Source organism: Equus przewalskii, chromosome 16, assembly GCF_037783145.1.
Source record: "Equus przewalskii isolate Varuska chromosome 16, EquPr2, whole genome shotgun sequence".
Taxonomy (NCBI): Eukaryota; Metazoa; Chordata; class Mammalia; order Perissodactyla; family Equidae; genus Equus; species Equus przewalskii.
Window position 1 is genome coordinate 74,609,050 of NC_091846.1, and position 22,093 is coordinate 74,631,142.

At 40.2% G+C, this 22,093-nt stretch overlaps 1 protein-coding gene across 1 annotated transcript in view; it reads right to left on the reverse strand.

The window, feature by feature from the left end:
- Positions 1–22,093, reverse strand: part of EFNB2 (ephrin B2) — a 45,124-nt gene that overhangs the window by 6,937 nt on the left and 16,094 nt on the right. Inside the window, exon 2 of the mRNA XM_070579262.1 lies at positions 15,289–15,572. Within this exon, the coding sequence (XP_070435363.1) occupies positions 15,289–15,572 (284 nt within the window). The remainder of the gene's footprint in view (positions 1–15,288; positions 15,573–22,093) is intronic.

Sequence of the window (22,093 nt, forward strand, 5' to 3'; positions counted from 1 at the left end):
TTTTTTACATATCCTATGCTCTACTCTGTTTAAACAGGTTACTGTTCTGTCTCTTTAGGATGTTGAGTTCTCTGAATAGCGTGGTAACTAGAGCTGTAAAGAGAGGCTGCCAGGTACTTTCCTGAGGAACAGGATTTAAATGACAGGTCAAGTTCCAGAAGAGAAAAGAAAGTGGAGAGTGCTAGACATTTTCATTCCTCTAAAGTTCAAGGGGCAAGGAACAGAAGTGTTTCATATACCTTTCTGCAATGTAAATCATTTTCTACTTTGATAACCAAAGTCTTGTCTACTAATATGATACTTTTAAAGGGACTGAAAAAGGGACAGACTTTCTGGCAAAAGCAAATCAAAAGGACATTCTTTTAAAGGGTTGTTTGTTTTCCAAATGGTGGGTCAGAAACAAGCTCTAGCTGCACGTATAGAAATATGGACATCATAGATAATTATATGAGCTGGAAAACAGGGCACTTATTGACTAGCCTTTGTGTTCTTGAGTTATCAACTTTTACTTTCACCCTTTTCCTTAAAAACAATGGCTGCCTCTAACGTGTATAAATATCTGTTTGCTTATCTGAGTGTTTCCTTAGTGTTCACAGTCTCACAATCATATCTCACTCTGCTATTGCTGACACTGAGTTTCTCCTGGGAAACTGGGCAAAAATTGCCATAATAATTTTTGGGGGGTACAAAGTAGATAGCATCCTTTTGTAGATTGTTGAGAAAAATGTTTGGCAGACAAGTTAAAACAAACACCTAAAAACTTTGCATGGTTCTGTGAATCTAAAAACAAAAAATCAACTTACCACCCCCTCCATTTCTTCATCCTTCTCTTTTCCTTTTCCCTCCTCCAGACATGTGCCTAAATTTCAAATTATCCTTTCCTCCTAAAGGCTGAGAACAGTATGGATATCTATGAGGGGCACTGTTTCTGGACAATTTCAGAGCAGCTCTATAATCTTCACTTAACTATGTAGAGTTTTCTTTTCTTTCTTTTTTTTTTTTTTGAGGAAGATTAACCCAGAGCTAACTACTGCCCATCCTCCTCTTTTTGCTGAGGAAGCCTGGCCCTGAGCTAACATCCACGCCCATCTTCCTCTACTTTTTCATATGTGGGACACCTACCACAGCATGGCATGCCAAGCGGTGCCACGTCCGCACCCGGGATCTGAACCAGTGAACCCCGGGCCGCCGAGAAGCGGAATGTGCGAACTTAACCGCTGTGCCACCGGGCCAGCCCCCATGTAGAGTTTTCTCATTTGATTTTTCCCAAAAATTAGGATGTGTTTTCATACAGAAACAAGTAGAAAACCGCTGTCTTTTTTTCACTGCCTCAAAAGTTTAGTTTCAAAGTTGGCTGTTTCAAAGGTTTAGTTTACGTAATTTAAGTGGAATCTCAATGCTTTCTAGCTCTTATACACATAAATGCACGCACATGCAAAAGTGTACCACACTCAAAGTTAAGTGACTAACTTTTTCTTGCTAAAAGCTTGACACTAACCTGACAAATGATAAAAATAAGATATGAAGGCTGGTGCACAGAAAAAAAAAGGGAAGAATATACATTTTGTTTATTGTAATCTGGAGGAAAAAAGGTCAAAGATTTAGGTCTGAAAGGAAAAAAAGATAAATGAACACCCAGAAGGCTAAGAGAAGCCCTGACGGAGATGAGTCACTGGCAATGTAATTGAAAACGGCATCTGCAGAGGCAGAAACTACTGGCTACTTCTGCTTGGTCACTTTGGAAGCACAGGAGGTGCACATAATTTGCGTGACATTTTCCTTTGATTTTAATTTGTAGGTCAATGCCTTTTCTGAATATCAATGCCTTTGTGCAGAGCTCCCTAGGTTTACGCAAAGTGATGTCCGAATAACCTCCAAGTGCAAAGAACTCAAAGTATTCAAGTAAAACGGCAATCTATAATTGAATGTCCGCAGATGCTAAGAAAGTAGAGGACAATCATACGAAACTGCTTTGCATCTTTCACAGTTGAGACTTTTTTATTCTTCAGAGAGAAAAAAGCCTTCAAGCCTTGGACACGCATCGAGGGAAATCCACAGATGCTGCCTTGGCAGAGTTCTGGGATGCCGGAGGCCATTGCTTTCGGGGAGAGTCAGGGTGAAGGTCACGGGCGGGTCAAGGGGCACAACGCTGTGAGCGAAGACGGTTTGTCCACTACATTCCAGACTCCCCTTTAAGTCAACTTGGAAGTTGCAAAGGTTACCGGAAGATATTGAAAAATTCATTACTAACGTTAAAATAGCATCCCAAATACTTGGCTGTTTAAAAAGAGGCTAAACTTGAAAATACAGTTAGATGTTCTGCCATGAAAGGTTTTTGCCCTAAGTTAGGAATGATTTACGCTGTCACAGAAAACCCTGTAAGAAAGTCAGTACCAACTGAATCTTCTGAAGGTAAACTTTATAGCAATTATAAAATAATTCAGAGTGACTTTAAGTTATTTTATATTTGATCCCATAATGAGAATTAACCTCTCCCTCCCCTACAACCTCCTTATCAGGGAGTGTGGGGAGCGTGGGTCTAATTCCAGAGGGCTTCCTGCCCCGCCCTGAGCAACAGCAGGGCCAACAACGTCCTGTCTGGAACGCGCCTCTTTACCAGCAGTGAACTGTGAAAGAAAGCCACAAGATTAATATTCTGATGTCTGCCACAAAGGCCAGTCACCAAGAAGCTTTAAAAGGCTTAGCAGCTGACTTTGAAAAACAACAAGAAATTGCTAATGTTTGGGAATAAACTCTATTTTCAGTTCAGGAGACAATTTTGTGATTTATTTAATACTCGAATGTATTGGGAATTTTTAACTTAGAGAAAGAGTAAAAATAAATTGTTACTGCATTATACTTAGTTTTCCTGATGTCTCCCTGCTAGCATTATCTATTGCCCCCACAATCATAGTATTACTAAATGGATGAAATTGCATTTAATCATTTAGAGAGAAAAAATAACATTGTTATACCAAAGCTTTTAGTGCCCAGACAGTTTTTTTCCCTTGGCCCATGGAAAAATTAGACTTTATAAAATTAAAAATTACTAGAGAAGTTTCTCCATCTAGTTAGAAAATAGGTTTAATAGAGATACATGGGCATTTTATAGCCTGCTTTAAAAGCTCTTGCTTCAGAGATCTAATTGCACATAGTCAGAGCCCTGAAGTCATTACACTGTCCCCGAGGGCCTGACCTTCAGTGGGTGGAGATCTTTGCTCAGCAAAAAAGTACCCTGAGTTCACACTGCCTGAAATTTCTCTTAATATCTGAAAACTACACAGCCAGCGTCAGTGGCTTCCCGTTCATTTGCACACGAACTTATCTGCACTTCATACTCACTGGGAACAGTACGCTGGTTATCTGAGTAGAAAAAAGGAGAATCAGTGAGTAAAGCACACTAAAGGGCAAGAATAGTCGTGGCTGTGTTTTTTAGGTGGTGCCCACGGAGGAAGTATTATTGCATTTTAACATGTCTTTATTTGATTGTTACTGCTCCGCACCCCAGGAGCCTTAGTTGCTGCACTGGATCTTGGCTGTTTTTAAGTGTATCACATCCGTAGGTTGTGCTAATCAGATGGAGAATTCAGCTGCTGGATTTGTGCCCATATATGGGTCCTATTCACAAAGAGGTTAAGAATGCGGGCAGCACGAAAACATCCTACAGAATAATAACATCACACTGAAGGAAAATCCTTAGGTTATGACGGAAAGAATGAAACATCAACATACACTGACACTATGGAGGATATTTCAAACTATTTTAAAAGGTACCTTAGTGGGATGGGGCTGGAATGGGGTAGGGGATTAATGGACACTCAAAACAAATATTTCTATCAACTTCAGAGAAGTCCACCAGAGAGAGAGAGAGAGAAAAGCATACAGAGTCAGGAAAGCCACAGAGCTCAGTTTTCCAGTAAGAATAAAAACCTTGTCTTTATACAAAGGTGCACATGACATAATTCTCTCTTATTTGATTATGAAACAAACAGCATTTTATGAAAATCTTCTACCAATCCCATCCTCTTTGTACTGTAGTCATACGCTGCATAACAATGTTTTGGTCAACAACCAACTGCATAGAGGATGGTGGTCCCATAAGATTAGTACTCTAGAGCCCAGGTGTGTAGTAGGTTATCCCCTCTAGGTTTGTGTAAGTGCACTCTATGATGTTTGCACAATGACAAAATAGCCTAAGGACACATTTCTCAGAATGTGTCCCCATCGTTAAGCAACTCGTGACTGTATTCTTTTCCACCATGTCATCATACGTCGGCCCTGAAAATTGTGATTTCTTAGGGCAGCCTTCTGACATCTCAGTCTCCGTAAGCTTAACACAGACTTCTGAAGAACCAGAAGCCTATTACCCGGCCAAGTGAGGAACGAAAGGAAGCAGAATCAAGTGAGAAGCACAGAAAGTAAAGCCGTGACATTCAAAAAAACATCATACACAAACTGGGTTACTATTTTCTTCTACCAGGGCTAGCAACTTTGTGAGTGTTGAAAAGAAAAAAAATGGAATGAGATATGTAAGCTGAAAAACAAGGAGGCTGATAAAACGTAATTACTTAAGGTGAACATACACCCAGGAAGCTAAGATCCACTTAACACTTTGACAGCAATTCAAATTCAAAATGTGTGGTGCAAATTCAAAATACATGCTACAGAAGCAGGGATTCAATTTCTAGAACTCAGTGTAGTTTCATGCCTTGAGTATCATGGTTATCCTTTAAGATATTAACTTGGGAGAAAAATTCTAAACATGGAAATGATAACGTTCACTGAACGTCAAAAATAAATGTTTTTTCCTTTAATAAAAACTTCTGAAACAGAAACATCTGTATAAAGTGCCAAAAGGAAGAAGAAAAATTCACTTCTTCTAGCTTCTTCCTTGCTACCTGCTTTTCTCTGTGGATTTACAGGGAAAGAAATGAGGAATATTCCATCATGACTTTCCAAGGGCCTCGTTATTTTTGCTTGTTGTACTAGCAAAAAAAGTTCAGCATTATTTCAAATCATACGGCATTTGATCTCATAATGCCTGACCTTAGAGTAAAAGTTTTATAGATACTTCTTAAAGTGGCCTCAATTTGAAGAAAGAAAAATACAAAGGAAGATATTTTCAAAAAGAAATATAGAAAATCCACAGAAAGTTGTTTTTTTAAAGTCTCTGCTTGACGAGCTGGCTCTCACTGACATCTGGTGAACTGATTCCAGTGTGTGGGGAATTGTTCACAGTTGAAACATTGTCTAAACTACTAGAGCTGTAGGATCTGTGTGTTTCTCACCCAAGGAAACATTGTTCCAGTAGGATAAGAAGAAATACTTGAATGAAAATCATATCACTATGGTTGTGTTTTGAAATTTTAAAGCAGTAAATCATGCATTAAGCAGTAATAACTGGCTTAGCCCCAGTGACTTCTGTACGATGAAATTAATTAGTTTCTCCCACAGACAGAACGATTTGGAAAATGAATTTTAAAATAAGTCACAACTTAGACCTTACCTCCTGTATTCTAGTATTAAAATATGAGTAAAGATACCAGGTGCTGAGTATAAAATGGATGATCTTGAATAAAATCATATAATGTTATTTTCTCAATTTCAAATGTTCATCATGAACAATGATAGGATATTCTATTAGCTCAGAAATGAGGTGTTTTCAAAAATGTAACAAACTTGAAACAGTTTAGTAAACTGCTTTGGTATTCACTAAAAGACTTAATGACATATATTACTTTGCCACTTTATATTACTTTTTTGGGAAGAGGGGAAATTTGAGGATACTATGTGGAACTGAATCTGAAGGTGTCAACATAATATATATTATCATATCTCATATATCCTACAAGATGTGGTCATTGAGGGAGGCCAACCTATCGAGTTATCATAGTTATCTTTGATAACACCGTCCTGAAAGTCACTGATTACACACAACCAGAGTGAAAAAGATGGGGGACAAAGGAGCAGTGAATGCGTATGCGTGTGCGCGTGTGTGTGTGTGCATGCACTACAATAAAAGAAATACCCTCCAGGCTCAGTTGGGTACACTGACAGTTTTCTGAGAGAGATCAAACAGGCCTGGCAATAAACCACCCGTCTCTCTTCTTTCTAGGGCATGCTCAAACACAGGAGATTATTTATGGAGTGGTTTACTTCATTTCCCCTCAAAATATTGCTTGCAATACCTTAGCATCTTAATTTTTAATGGATTCTGTTGAGGGAAAACTACCCCTTTCAAAGTCTAAGCTTTTACTGCCAGAAGTTATGATTTATGTTGGCAGAATCTCTCATTAGGTGAAAAAACTCAACATGATTTCATAAAAAAGCTTTTCGTTTAGTATGCTTTACTAGAGTTTATCTTATTGTCACAGTGACTTAGCCAAAGTTAACATTGTGAGAATGTGATAGTCAACGGTATAAGAATAATCACCTTTATACATAAGAGTCAACCTTAACATGGGCCAAAACTTACTAAGAAAGAGAATTGTGTTTTAAAAATAGGTGGCCAGATGACCACTTCAATATAATGACTAAACTCACATCAAAAAAACAAAACAAGAATGATTTAAGAGTTCTAAAGATAAAACATAATTCCCTATTGTCTTTATTAGCTTTACTTTAGCATTCAGATTTTTAAAAATGAGACTTTCTGGTCAAGAGATAGTGATAATATCTAAGGAAAATACTCTGAACCATGAAGAGGCATGTGTTTGAGTGAATTATTTCTAGCACACAATCCATTGCCCAGTCCTGAGATTTTAACTGTCTTAATCATTAAAAGATCTTTGTGGAAATATGGAAACGACTGCAGAGCAAAGGGTCAGAGTAAAAAGTTCATGGTGGGGAGGGTGCACGTCCCACAAACCTCTTGCTCATTCTACTGTCACTAATCGCATGCAATGATATTAATGACCCAGTAATTGCAAGCCCGCAGCACTGAAGTGGAAAACATCCATCTGAGGCAGAGTTCATCTCTGGGCGGTAGGATTTCACCAGTGACTGAATTAATGTTTGCTGACAGTTTAGAATATAACACTGCAGATGAGAAAATGCGCCACTCTCATGGCATAATAGTTTAGATGGACATGATGTTATTTGCTTTGACCACCTAGAGACCAGCAGTAACCCCACTGAAGTGCCCTGTCTGAATCTGCCCTACACATGAACCTTATTCCATTCAGGGGACATGTTCTGTACTCTAAGAATCCAGAGCAATTTTCCACATGTTTGCTTCAATAAAAGAATACCTTCATCTCCCGGCTTAGCGTCAGGAGCAATGAATCTGGACTACCTCCCTAAAAGAGTCATTTGTGAAGCACATCTGTCTTCTAGCAACACACAGCCCGGCTCCTCTGTGAAGTGATCAATTCTGCCCCTGCCAGAAGTTTTGTCTGCCTGTCCATCTGTCCATCCCATCCGTCCATCCATCCATCCATCCATCCAAACTGCAGCACTGTACTTGGCTAAGGAAATCTGAAGTCTCTTACTGCCTCTATTTGCATATTTAAGAGATTTTTATTTTTTATAATTTTACTATTTAGCAACTTTCTATCAAGGGGCTCAAAGTACTTAACACTTTAAGAACAGAAAATAGCGTAGTCTTATTGAAGAAATGAAACTGATTAATAGACTAGATCTAAAAAGAAAATTCAGAAGACCTGACAAATTGCTATTACAACCACCTTTTCCCAATGGCCCTTTCTCCTTTCCTACTGCCCTGTAGGATTTTCTGAGCTCAACTTTGGGAATATGATTGAAGTTAGTTACGTGTTACATAACACAGGACAGGGATCAGGCCCCCCAGGTCTGATACACGCAGAGAGGTCATTAGGTATCTGTAGCTTCTCTGCCATTGCTATGTATGTGTTCTGTATGTCTGTATACTCTCTCTACTGTCACCAGGCATGTGACATGGATGTGCGGACACTCTCTATTCTACTCTTCATGTCACATAATAGGTCCATACACTATCTTCCCTCTCGCTGTGTATGTACTTATGTGGTTGGTGACCAAGAAGGCACCGCCATAAACTAATGACGTTGCTCTAAGGGTCCGATGGCCCTGGTTTGAGCTCCGACTCTGACATTTCATGCTTGTGTGAACTGTACCAAACTACTCACACTTTCTAAGCTTCGGTTTTCTCACAGTGATAAACTTTCTCTATCACCTGTGTTTCGGGACTACAAAGTGACACAAAATATGTGAGGCCACAACACTCGCCCCTAAGTGATCAAACACCCAGCCTGAGATTTCAGAGTGTTAGGAACAATGTGTGACTCTTGAGAACTATACAAATAAGTTTTCTCAAACTAATCTTTTTATGTCTATCTGTGCCTCCTAGCTATTTTCTAAAGTGCTTTATTTTGCTTTAAGTTTTGAGCCTCATGATGAATATTTAAAGGCTATTATGAAAGAAACTTGTTCTCTCTCATGTGTATATTAGGTCTCCAGTATTGTTCAATTATTTATAAATCTATGTGGACTTTTAAAAAGCCCGAAATACAGGTGTTAAAGATATTAAGATGTATTTTATGAAACAGTGAAGGTAGTTTTATTCTGAGCAATTCTAAAATAATAATTCTCTTTTCCCAAGTCATTGCCCGCATGTCTCATCTGCTCTTGCTCTGCTCTTCTTCTGCACATGAGGTTTTCCATTTCCCCTCATCCACTTCAAGAATCAGTCCCCTTATTCTTTTGCTGGTTACTTTGGGAATAAGGAAGAGTGTTCGCGGGACTCGCTCTGCCCTGTCTGCTTTAAATGAGATGATCTGTCACTAGTGAGCGTGAAGAGCCTTGATCTACACCAGCCCTGTCCTAAACGCTGAGGGATCTGGGATCAACATCCCAGTGGCCAGGACCCATCAGAGCTGCAGGCCACAAGTTTCTCAGCACAATCTCCAGATAAGCAGAAGTAAGACTTTATTCCTTAGGTCGAAAGAACGTAAGCTTTCTTCCTATTAAATTCCACAAGGAGCCTTACCGGAACACTCTGGGAGAGCCTTCAATCCAGTCAGAAAAGGACTGCACATTATGGGAAAAAATAAGAGGCACATTCTTCTAATTATTAGACTAAGGAAATGATGTACCTTTCCAGCTAGTCTCAGGGACAAGGCAACTCTGACACATTTTTTCTCTAGAAGAATATTTATACTACATTAGGACGCTGCTCAAATTATCAGTAAAACTCTAGCGCTTCTTCTGCATACTAGGGGCGTGAGGAAAAGCCCTGGCCGAGCTGGTGGAAAGGCAAGTGGGGAAAGTGATTCCACGCAGGCGAGACTCCTCCCAGTCTGTCTCTTTTGGGTCTTAAGAGGATCTTCTAACAAGTGTGGGCAATCCCACCCACTAAAAGACACATAAATGCATGTTTCTTGGTAAGGGAGTCCAAAGACAAAAGAACTTTTATAACACTCCAAGAAGACAAAGAGAGAAGATCTTATAATTAAGTTATGCAGCATTATTGAAACTTGTAAACTCCCCGGAGTTTCACCTTATGGATGGTTTTCGAAACAAACAATCCTTTCTGAGCCCATCTTCCCCGCCCGCTGCTGGCCAGACAGCAAGGGTTTGCTTTCAGTCCTCTGCCTCCCACGTCCTCCCCCTCAGAGACAGCTGTATTTCCTAGGGGCCAGCCATGGAAGTCAGCGCTTCACCCTCATAACCCCATTTAAACTCACATCAACCCCAGACAGGGACTGTCATCATCCCCAGTTTACAGAGAGGGAGACTGAGGCAGAGACTGGTAAGTCACTTTTTGACGGGCATTCAAGAACTCCAGACTCTCAACTACTATGTTGACCTGTCACTCTAAGTGGTGTGTGGATATAACCTCCAAATACCCAAGATTCTGATGAACATTCTATTACAAAGATGACGGTTTTAGGTTAAAAATAAAAATGTGTTTAAATGCTTGAATTCAGCAATTACATGCAAGGTATCAAACATAAATCCTCACAACAAAGTCAGAGGACGTGATAGGCTGATGTTGCCAGATCATTAACCTTGATGGAAATGTAGCTTTTGCTACACATATCATATAAATTTATTCATAAAATATAGCACATAATCACTTTACAGAGGCTGCATTTTCTTATATATCCCAAGAAATCTATACAGAAAAGGACATTTGAAAGCTCCTATAACTATTTTGCTGGGGAAAGAGATTCTAGTACTTCAGTATATTTTAGTGCCAATTGCCAGATCTACCTCCCAGAAATAAGCAAACCAAAAACAGAAAAGGAAAATAAACAAATGTATATATATGTTCAACAAAATACAAGAATGGAATCTACTGTTCTGTTTTGCTTAAGAATAGTGTTTCATTATATTTGTGTGCAAGCATTTTGATTTATTTTGCAATTTTGTTCAGAAGTGGAGTTTACGCCTAAAAAATAGCAAAGCTGACTGTGGAGCCTTCCAATTTTATATGCTCTGATTAAAAAAAAAAATGCCTTAGAGTGCTAACCAAGTGAAGGGCCTAAGAAATGGTGACTCATTCAGATTCGTTTAGTGCTTCTCAAGGAAGACTCTCCCAAGGCATGGAGAGCGAGGGACAGCTTGTGGAAGGACCACTGTGAACACGGCAGAGTATACAGTACGCAAGAACTTTTAATCAATCATTAGGAAAGACGACTCTTAGACATTCCACAAGTCCATGTCTTGGCTACAGCTTTAAAGAAAAATAACGTGAAAGCCATGGAAAGCTAAATTGGGAGGTGCCCCGTGCATGTGGTCCCCTTGTCTAATGACTCTGCCATGGCCACTGTTCACCTGAAAGGTATTAACACAATGGCACCCATTTTTCCTCCATCTCTGACTCACATAATTTTGGTAGTGTGGTAAAAACCTCTCTGTGGGTATTTTGCAAGGTCCTTTGCTGGGGCTGGACAACCAACCCACAGAACCTTCACAAGGCTGGATGTTGTAAAGGCCAACACATCAAACCTGCCACCTCATTCAGCTCTGGGTTATCACTTCTAAAAAGAAGCTGCGGGGTCCGACCTGGTGGCGCAGCGGTTAAGTGTGCATGTTCCACTTCGGTGGCCCAGGGTTCTCCGGTTCGGATCCCAGGTGTGGACATGGCACTGGTTGGCAAGCCATGCTGTGGTAGGCGTCCCACATATAAAGGAGAGGAAGATGGGCATGGTTGTTAGCTCAGGGCTAGACTTTTCCTTTTCCTTAAAGATTGGCACCTGAGCTAACAACTGTTGCTAATCTTCTTTTTTTTCCCTGCCTTTTCTCCCCAAATCCCCCCAGTACATAGTTGTATATTTTAGTTGTGGGTCCTTCTAGTTGTGGCATGGGCCAGTCTTCCTCAGCAAAAAGAGGAGATATTAGCAGATATTAGCTCAGGGCTAATCTTCCCCAAAAAAAAAAAAACCAAAAAGTAAAATGGTGCTGCGGCTATGGAAAACAGTATAGGAGTCCCTCAAAAAAAAAAAAAAAAAGCTGCTGCAAATCAAGCATAGGAAGTATCTACAAGAAACCTCTGCGACACAAGTATGGATGAAGGCCGAGAAGGCAGTTAGGAATGCTTTCCTAATATTAATGGGACTTTTACCAAGACAGAGCTTCCCCTGAAAATGGGCAACTTCAGAACAGTTACTTCATAAACTTGTCTAAATTTTAAAGACATAATAAAAATATCCATAGCCTATGTAAAGTGCTTACTATGTTTTCAAGACAATTAAGAATCTGAATGTAATGAAGAACAGGGGGTTTTTAGAGACCAAATAGTCATAACGTCCCCACCTTTGGATCACGTAACATTAGGAGATTTTATTATGCAAATAAGGCCCAAAGCTAATTACTGAAATAGGTCACTTGAAAAAGTCAATTCTAAACATTAAGAAAACCCATATATGTCATTTTGCCACATGTCAAAGCAAATAATCATCCATGAGAAGAATTAATGAGGATGTGTTTCATCTTGCCATGTCATTTCCTAAGGGAATTTAGTGGGTACTTGGTAGGTTTAAAAATACATTTCCAATTAAAAATTAATATTTTACTTCTAAAACTCAAACGTGTGATGCCTATATTCTAATCTAGTAATACCGTAAATCAAATTAAATGTCTTTAAAGAATTTACCGCAGATCCTGTCCACTTCGATTGGAGACGAGCCACACTAACAAGAGGTCCTATATTGGATGTGTACGTCCAACCATAAAAAGGTTGGAAACTGCAGACCGCCATCAATGGCCAGAACAACAACAACAACAATAAAAGCACTTTCTAGAAAAGAAATTAAAATTCAAAGAAACAAAAAGTGACTTTCTCATTAAGCTCAAGTGACAGGACTAGAACCCAGTGCTCTGGGCTGCTGGCCCGGTGCTCCTGGGGCCAGTTCACCTAGGGAATTATCCAACAACAACTCAGTCCACTGGCAGTTTGGACCATTCCCCTCTAGGGTAATGAAGCACTACTCCAAACAATAACTTCTCTTTTTCCTTCCCGAGGAAAGACACTAGCACACAATAATGATGATGTCCACACTAATTCTCAAAGTTATGAAGGTGCTCACTAACTAGACACTATGATTTGGAGTTGAACACATGTCATACATATTACAGCAACTCAAATACCAATATTATTAACTGTCTCAAAGTGAATCGATGGTTTGAAGTGTTAAAAATACACTTGTAAATCTGAGTACTTTCCATCATGCTACCTAGCATAGCACTATTTTAAGTAGAGTGTGACTCTGTGTGTGTGTGTGTTTGCGTGTAGGAGTGAGTGCGTGTGAGTGGCTGATGTGGAAATTAGTGACTTTTAAAAATCTTGGGATTCTTGAAGAAGCAACAGAAAGTCAACATTAGCTTTTTAAACCATTTTAAAATTTGTTCTTCTCATCATTCATTTTCTTTCCAGGGAAAGCCGTGCATCAGTGAGCTTTGCTGTAGGGTGGGCAATCGGCTTCTGCATTTTCCCAAGTATCTGAGAGTCTTCCTATGTCTGTGATGTGGTGGAAGTCTTCCAACTCTGCTGAGCATCTCCCTGGACTTCCCGGTGAACTTCTGGGCCCTGGGCCCTCGACCCAGCCCTGTGCCAGTCACCCAGCCAGCAGCATCCAAACAGCTTCGCATGGTTTCAAACTTGAAACCTTCAAGTCTATTTTAAGAAAGATTCTTTTATCAGGCTACCGCAGGCTTTTGCACTGTAAATCATAACTCTAAGGAGAGTTCTGGAGGGCAGCACAGCTCAGCTACTTGCTACTGAACCTAACATTACGTTTTTAGAAAAAGAAAAATAAGAGATGCCATCATTGTGTAGATTAATATTATAATTATAAATTAAGTTGTGCTTCTAAACACAAATCTGTCACATGTTGATAACAAGTAGTTATTAAATGCTCACTACATTAAACAAAAAGATGTTGATAAACCATGTATTTATTTGCATTTCTTGCATACTATTTCAGACTAAAGGCTCAACCCACAGTGTTTGCCGAAATCAGACTTGCACTCAGTGGGAACCTAGAATTCACAAAGCCATCTTTAAAAGTCCAAACTAAAGTTGGAGGAGAGAGTCTGGGTCTTTTGGCTTATCTCCATGGAAGAGTCAGCTCGTGGACTGGGGCTGCATGCACAGTTCTGGGACACACGTTTAACACTGTAGCAACATCTGATACTCTTGGGCCTCCACTCTTCAGCATCCTCCATGTTCTTTCTCCCACCCAATCCGGGGCACTAACCTTCTTCATGAATTCATCAGAGGTCAGTTTCAGTTCCCTACAAATGGTATGCTAAACATTAGCGTTCTTGGTAAACAGTCTTACTTAAAAAGTCTTTTTTTCAAATAATACACTGTTCGACTTACAAAAAGCTTAAGGTTTCCATTTATTTTACCAAATAACTATTTTATATTTTCAAAGATTTCTGTATTGAAATCTTTGAATATTTTGAAAATATATACAGACTGAAAATCTCTATATATTTTGCACACTTTACCACCCCATCTGCTTGTTTCATCCCTCAGAACACTTTTATTTTCATTTTATGATAATTATTCCTTTAAATCTATAATTTACCACTTTCCTTTTTTCTTTGTCAATTATTCTAGCTAAGCCATTGTCTGTGTATCAAGTTGGCTTAAAAATAGCTTTTCAATTTATGTGGCATTTCAGGTTCACAGCAAAGGACAACAAGATAATTAGACAGCTACGACTATCTTTGTTTTAATTAATAATGTAGGAAGACGTAGTATATTACTGAACACTAAATAGGTACTCAGTGAACTGTTGACTCTGTGCTCTAAAGAGCAGCTAGTGGGATGAGAAGCCAGAGCTTCAATCTGATCAGCACGAGTTGGAAGGGTGCAGCCAGTGGACAGCAGCTCAGCATTCCCTGATGAACTGAAGCCTTGAGTAACAAATGAGTGGAGACCCCAACCCAGTCATGAGCACAATTTTAAACCAAAGAAATTAAGAAAAAATATTTCATTGCTTGTGTGACGTGAACAGCTGTCCCAGTCACCCAGACTGCACTCTGGCGAAACCCTGGCCCCAGAGTGATCCTGCTTTGCGCCTGCAGGTGATCTGCACCTAGTAGGCATGTGCTCCAGGGGGTGCATCATCTGACTTCACAGCCTTGTGAGTGAACAGTAGCTCAGAGATGACCCAAAGGATACACAGTATCTGTTTCTGAAACAATGTGTCAAATTACTATATAGATTGACAAAAAAGAGCAATTCATCAAGCAAACCCAAGTGTTGTTTTATTCTTCTAAATCTGGTTTTAACATGCCCATGTATAATTGTGGTTTGCCTGTAAACCCCATCTTTTGAACCTATGAGCTCCATCTTCTCTGGATTGATACCTTTATGTGAAATGAGTACCATTATACCATCTTGTTCACTGTTGAATCCTTAGCACTTAAGCAGTTTCTGGCATAGAGGAAATACTAAAAGAATGAGTCAATGGATGGATGGATGGATGGATGGATGAAGAGAAAAGTCATCGCACAAGATTCACCTATCAAAATCTCACCAATGGTCCTTAAAAATGGTTTCGCCAGTAGAGATGCCGAGTATATTCACATATATCTACTTATTTCAAAACTATAAAAACTCTAGGAGGTTTTTTTCTCTTTAGGTATTTGTATTTAATGAGTACTGTTAGTACAGGGTCCCACATTCAATTAAGGTTTCAAAAAACATGGACAACCTTCAGCAAAGATTCTCACCAAATACTTGCCACAATAATAATTTTAAGGAAATAAAAATCAATACAAACCTATTTACCTTATCCTAATTTGTATAAAATAAATGAATAGAATTATACTTACATATAATGTAATAATCTCTGTTCTTCTGAAATTCTAGACCCCACAGGTTAGGGCTGAATTCTTGAAACTTGATAGTGAATTTTACATCTTGGTCTGGTCTGGCACAGTTGAGGAGAGGGGTATTTTCCTTCTTAATAGTGCATCTGTCTGCTTGGTCTTTATCAACCATATAAACTTTATAATATTCATACTGGCCAACAGTTTTAGAGTCCACTTTGGGGCAAATAATATCCAATTTGTCTCCTATCTGTGGGTATAGTACCAGTCCTTGTCCAGGTAGAAATCTAAAAGCATAAAAAGAAAGCCATTGAGTTGATAAAAATTAACAGTATTAATGATAATTACAACATAGCTAGACAATGTCAATAATTCCAAACTACAATGTTATGGATCCAAACTTTAATTTACCAAAAGTATCTTAGTTCAGATTAGCATGAGATGAACGTATTTAGGAATTACACTTTAAATAAAAGGAAAGAAAGAAACCGCTCTCCTTACACTACACAGTAGATCACTCAACCTCCTGACATTTCTTTCCCACCCCCTCCCTCATAGTATTTCAGGACTCCTTTGTGTAGCTTTACAATAACTTTTCCTCCATGGTGAGTCAGACCTTCCCACCTGTTTGTTATTTTTTAACCATTGGCAGCTTTGGTTTATTGGGCACACCACAGAAAGATGGCATCAATTCCAGGGAACAGTGGATGCACTAACACTTTGTTGTCCTGTTAGTTTCCATTTGCTGTTGATGTTAATTAACAGACAAGTTTCATCAAGAATGTTTCAAATTACTTATCATAATTAGTCAGTCACTGATCAAACAATGGGTTTTTTATTACATCGAACAAAAGAAATGTCTTACAAACCCATAAAAGATAACCAGAAATAATTAGTCGTAGTATTGATTCAGCTGCAAGATGAAGAGTCCCCGACTTGCAAGGACAGCAACTACTGTCCTTGCTCCGCAAACTTTTTTTTTCCCCTCCCTTGAGATGTATTTGCTCCAATTAATTCTTAGAAGCAAATCTTAAGAACTAAGACGACTGATCCAATATCCCCTAACGCTTAAAGCTAAAAGCCTCGCCCCTCTTCTCGCTTCTTGCTAGCCATGCTGCTGAAAGATCTCTTCTAATGGGGAGTTTCTCGGAGAAACTGAAACAAGAGCTTCCTAATGAACGTCCTTCTACAAGTGCTAACACAAGCAACACACTTAGAAATCCCATCTCATTCCTCCATAAGCAGCCAAGCCTGCAGCCTCATTAAAATATTAAAGCCCCAGAACAAAGCATCACGTCTGAATCCTTCCATCCAAGCCTTTCTTTCACCAGGGACGCCCACCAGGATTAATGGGTCATAATTCATTGAGAGAGAAAGCCAGGATGCCGGGGCACCCCCCATTTCAAACTCATATTGAGGGAACACGTTATGATTTATGCTGATGAATGGTATTAATTCTCTGAAAAGAGCATGAGGATGGTTATGAAGTGTCACAGAACACAACAGAAATTACGTTACAGATTTATATTAAAAACTAATGCTCTTTATGGCAGGAAAAATGCACACTGCACACAGTGGCTTGTCATTTTCTTTGGGAATGTGTTATTTTACAATCCCAATGGATTGTAGATACCCCAAAACTGATGGTCCTTTTTTTTTTCCCTACTGAGCTCCTTTAGCAAGAACATATGACATTCATTCACTCAAAACAAAGTGAATAAGATTCATCTAACAAAATCACTCTGTGAAGCAGAACTCAAAATGAATACTTTTTATAACAATGCAAAATTTCCTACAACCACGTGTGTACCCCTGAAGAATTCTCTACAACTTCTGACAAATGTAGATCACCACTTAGTAAGAACCCCTCTGTGATCTTCTGGGCCATTTTCACAGTCTTCTGGGGACAGGCTTTGAAAGGTCAACCCCAGGGGACTGAAGGACTCCCAAGGCATGCATTCCCTCCACCTCCGGAGAGCCGGTGTATTCTCTCTAGGCAACTCCATCTTCCCTGTGTATAGAGCACAACTCTGGGTTCTGGTGGGCAGACTGAAGGACTGAATGAGGATGTTTGTGGACGAGGCTTTTTAGTCTTTACCTCCGCCCCTCACAGTGATTCTGATATGTTGCTGTGTTTAGGAAGCAGGGCCAAGATGCCTGGCAGCAGGTACAAATGAAATACCGTGAGCATTACATTGCTTACCTTCCTGACCTCCTTTTTCTCATGTCGTATTCCTTGACCTTCTTAGGAAATCTTTACTGCATCCAAGAACCAGAGGCCAACTCCTGCCTGCGGTTCCCACCTGACCCGAAACATTTTCTATCCCAAACCTGCTCCTTTAGTAGCTGGCAAAGAGTAAACACCACATGTTCGTTGTTGTTAGAAGCATTCGTAAATCACAGGTGAGGTCTGCAGCCTGGATGCCTGTCCCTGCCCTCCTTCCAGAGCTCTGATCTTCACACCCATCAACTTTCACATGTACCACTTCCCAGGCTTGCCCAGGCTTCAGAGACCAGGGTCCTCAGCAGCCAGATGGACCCATTTTCCTGTCCATACAGTCAGTTTTTTTAAGAAAATGATTGGAACTCCCCCGACCCCCAAGCGTCTATCATCTCTGCATATCTTAGAGCTCTCCCACAGCACAGCTAGGTCTAAAGTTTGGCTCACTAAGCTCTTTCTTCATTCAAAATGCTCCCAAGATCCTGTTTCCCTCATGAAGATTTTTTTCCTGCTTAACGAAAGACTCAGTGGAGATTTCCTCCCTGCCCATGTCAGTAACTCCTCATGACTCTCTCCTCACTCACCAAATCTGAGTTCCAGCTTTTGCTGGCGCAGATGGGGTGAGGTCAAGAATGACATATGGACCGGTTTGGCTACACACAAAGATCTCCTCACTTCAGAAGGCACAAACCACATAAAGAGATGTACTGGTCAGCGATGGGGGAGTGATGTGTGGGGAGGGGTCGCCCATGGGATGGCTTATCAAAATGGAAGGCAAGGGGAGGAATCTCAAGTTTCAATAAGCATATTTGATATGCTCAGCAAAGTTAATCCCAACATTTGCAGAATACACCGTGACAAAACGGAACGCTAGAATTTGATCCTTTGCCCTGAAAAAGTAATGGTTCTAAGAGTTCCTCAAAAAAAATTATTGCTTCTTTATTTAAATCCATCTGAAAGGACCCAATCTTGGAATGCTTTAAAGTTTCCTTTTTAAGCATATATAGATGCCCGTTAGCACACCATCACTTTAGCTGATGAGATTATGGTTTCTTAGCAGACAAAAGGTGCAGTTGAGCTGAGAGCCCAAATCACAGATTTCTTGCACACGTTACCTCTGGGTGCAGCTGAGTCCCAGAGCCCCTGTGCCTCCCAGGAGCCCTCACAGTTTCTAAGGCAACATGGGAGCAAACAAGAGCAATGTGATTGTAACAACAAAAGCAACGTATTTCGTGCCAGATGCTCTGAGAGTCAGAAAAGTAGAAGATCTTGATCACCAGGAATGTACAATCCAGCTCCCTGAGGGTAGGCAGGTCCCATATGTGTCTGAGTCAATGCTGGATGCCCAAGGGCCAACATACGGTAGATGCTCAATAAAAAAAAGTACTAGTTGAAAACAATATGAAAGAACAAATGGAAGGTAAGATACACACAAATAAATTTAAGTCATATTAATTAAGTGCCACAAACTATTTGCAGATCACAGGCATGGAAGGAATTCCGAAGAGAGGATCACCTAGAGTTGGGACAGGGGTGTGCTGAGAAAACAGAGACGGGCTTTCCAGAAAACACCATCCCAGGCACTGTGTGTTTCTGGAGAGCAAGGAGCAGTGCAGATGGAGTTTCGGACTGTTCTCTCTGGAGGATGTACGAGTATCAGCAGTCTTCTATGATTCCTTCCTATTTAGAATGCAAGGCAATCAACCACTTCCAGAACTACTGATAGCAAAAACATTGTTGCTTGTGAACGCTCACTCTTTGCTAAGCGCTGATCAACGCACCTTACATCACATTCTCTTCATTTAATGACTGCACACATACATAACACGCAAAACAGATGAAGACACGCCCGAGCCAAACACAAGACACGACAGGAAAAGCCCCTTTCTCTGCACTTTTCAGTTCTCACTGCATCACATTAAAGCATGAATCTGGTTTTATAAAATGCATTTTTTCTAAATTGAGCTTTTCATAGATAAGCCATGAAGTTAAGGAAAATCAAGAGAAGTCACACCCAGGCTTGTGAGCATCAGATGGAGCCCAGCTCTGTGCCAAGCCCGTTAGTTGTGCCCAAAGCCTACTGCTTCTGAGGTAGTCACCTGAGACTCTGGCATCCCTGCCCTGTTCCAGGAGGCCAAGAGCCAACAGGTGAGGAAGAAACTGACCAACTACATGGAATTTGTGTTTTAAATGTAATATTACAGATGGACTCCAGACAGTTTGAGAATTGCAGAATGTACCTGAAAAGAAAATGGGGTGAATTTTTTTTTTTTGGCTGACGAAGATTGGCCCTGAGCTAACATTCTACCAATCTTCTTCTACTTTTCAGTATGTGGGCTACCAGCACAGCATGGCTGCTAACAGAGCAGTGTAGGTCCACACCCAGGAACCAAACCCGGGCCACCAAAGCATTATTTTTTAATATTATTATTTTTTAATAATACCATTTTCTAATGGAAAACAATGCAGCCCATATGTTAAAATCAATTCAGTAAATATTGCGTTCTATTTTTGAAGCTAGGACATTTATATTTGTCTTTTGTTACCTCAAGATTGCTTAGAGACCTTAATAAGCCAGACTGCACAGCACACTTATGTGCTGAATATTTTGTAGTATTCAATAATATACTTTTTTGGGGGTAATATTCAATAATATACTTACCCTATGTTGACTTTGGAAGTATTAAAAAACAGAATAATGATGGTGGTGACCACCAGCTAATTTTAAATTACTAAACTGACGCTCCGTAGTGGATGTCAAAAACAGATATTTTTCTGTGTCATGAGATAATGTTCATCTCATAACCAAAAGCAGCACAGAAGAAAAGCCCCACAGTTACAACCCATACCACACAAACGAGGTTGTGTTTGTTAAACTACACTCAAACAAAAAGTGATTAGAAGTGTCCCTTAACAAAGTCCACTGGTTTCTAATCCAAAACAAAAGATTTCTAAGACCGGCAGCCCTTCCTGTCCTATACAGGAGAGAGGACCCCGCCAGGCCAGTGCCCACCCTGCGCCAGGCTCCTGGAAGTCAGAGCAGTCCCCCTGCTGCCCTTCTGAAGGGGGAAGCCACATCGCCCAGACAGGAGAACCTGAGGCTTGGGACGCTTCCGGGGCACTGGTGCTGTGGCGCCATGCTTCTCAGGGGGCCTCCTGGGGATGGTACAAGAGTGAGGTGTGCTGAGCAGAAATAGGCAATTCCTATGGTTTTCCCCAATGAATCATTCCCAAGCAAGACAATAGAGGTGATGACTCGGAATCAAATATAGAGATAACACATATTGTGGAATAAAATGGAAACTCTAAGTAGGGTTTCCAAGTTAACCTGCCTGAAATGATTTGATATCCAAATCTGTTTTTATCTTCTGATTACTTGTCAAATTTCATCCAAGTTTTTATCATTCATCAAACTAGACTCTCATATTTTCAAGGGGAATACTTTGAACTAATCTAATAACCTAAATTAGACATTAGTATTTGGTAACCTAAATATTCTATCTAAACATTCGACCTCTCATAATCTAAATTAGACATTTCAACTTCATATTCATCATTGTAGAAACTTTTTCAATACTACAGCCATTATGTGACACAATATCCTTTAATGTTTTAATCCACACTGGGAATCCATGCTTGTTTAAAAAACTAGTTTAATGCATTCAAAGCATAAATCAGCCACTTAAGAATTCAGGGGTCACGACACACCATTTTCTTTGACCGACCAGAGCATCACGCATTGTGATCTCAAGTCTGGAGTCTCCTGATGACCAGGATGGCATTACCAGGTCTTGCAGGGTCAATCAGATGGAAGCAGCGGTTGCCTGATCGCCTTCTGAACCTGGCCCGATGGAACAGGAGGACCCATCGGATGCCAGTAGCTGAGATGCTTAGGGATAGCTGTGCAGTGGAACCCCAATGCCACCAAGGATGCCCCATTTTCCCTGCTTCTCTTTTCTCTCCTACCCGCTCCTGCATTTGCCCCTGACTATAACACATGCACCTCAGGACAAACATCCAACGATTTCCTACACTGTTCTTCAAGGCTCGCCAAGAATACGTAGGTTAACCTAGAAGAATGACCGAGGAATGACCAAATTACTGAGTGGCCTCTTGATGCCAAGATAGTCTGAAAATATACATGAAATATAGAAGACCTGGTTCTCTTGAGGGAAGCAATACGTGGAAGTAAATGATCAAAGAATATGACAAAGTATCATATAAACAAGGACAAATCAGTATGTTGTAGCTGAATGCAAAAATATCAAGCTGACACAAAATAAAAAGACGCAGACAGGAACGACCAGTTTCTGTATCCAAATAACCGGGTCAGGCAAAGCCCCTCCAGACAGACATGACGGCAGTGCTTCGAATTTAAAAAGTGTCAGCTCAGATCCAGAGCCATTTCTACGTACTATTATGCACATCAAAAATCTATTTAAATATCTCTTATTCCTGCATATTTATGGCAGGTATCATCCACCTGAGAAACAAGAGCACATTACTCATGTAACAGGACCAATGCAAATCCCACCAATATGCAAAGTGGGGCACAGGAGACCCACAGGTGATGGCCTTCCATCTCCA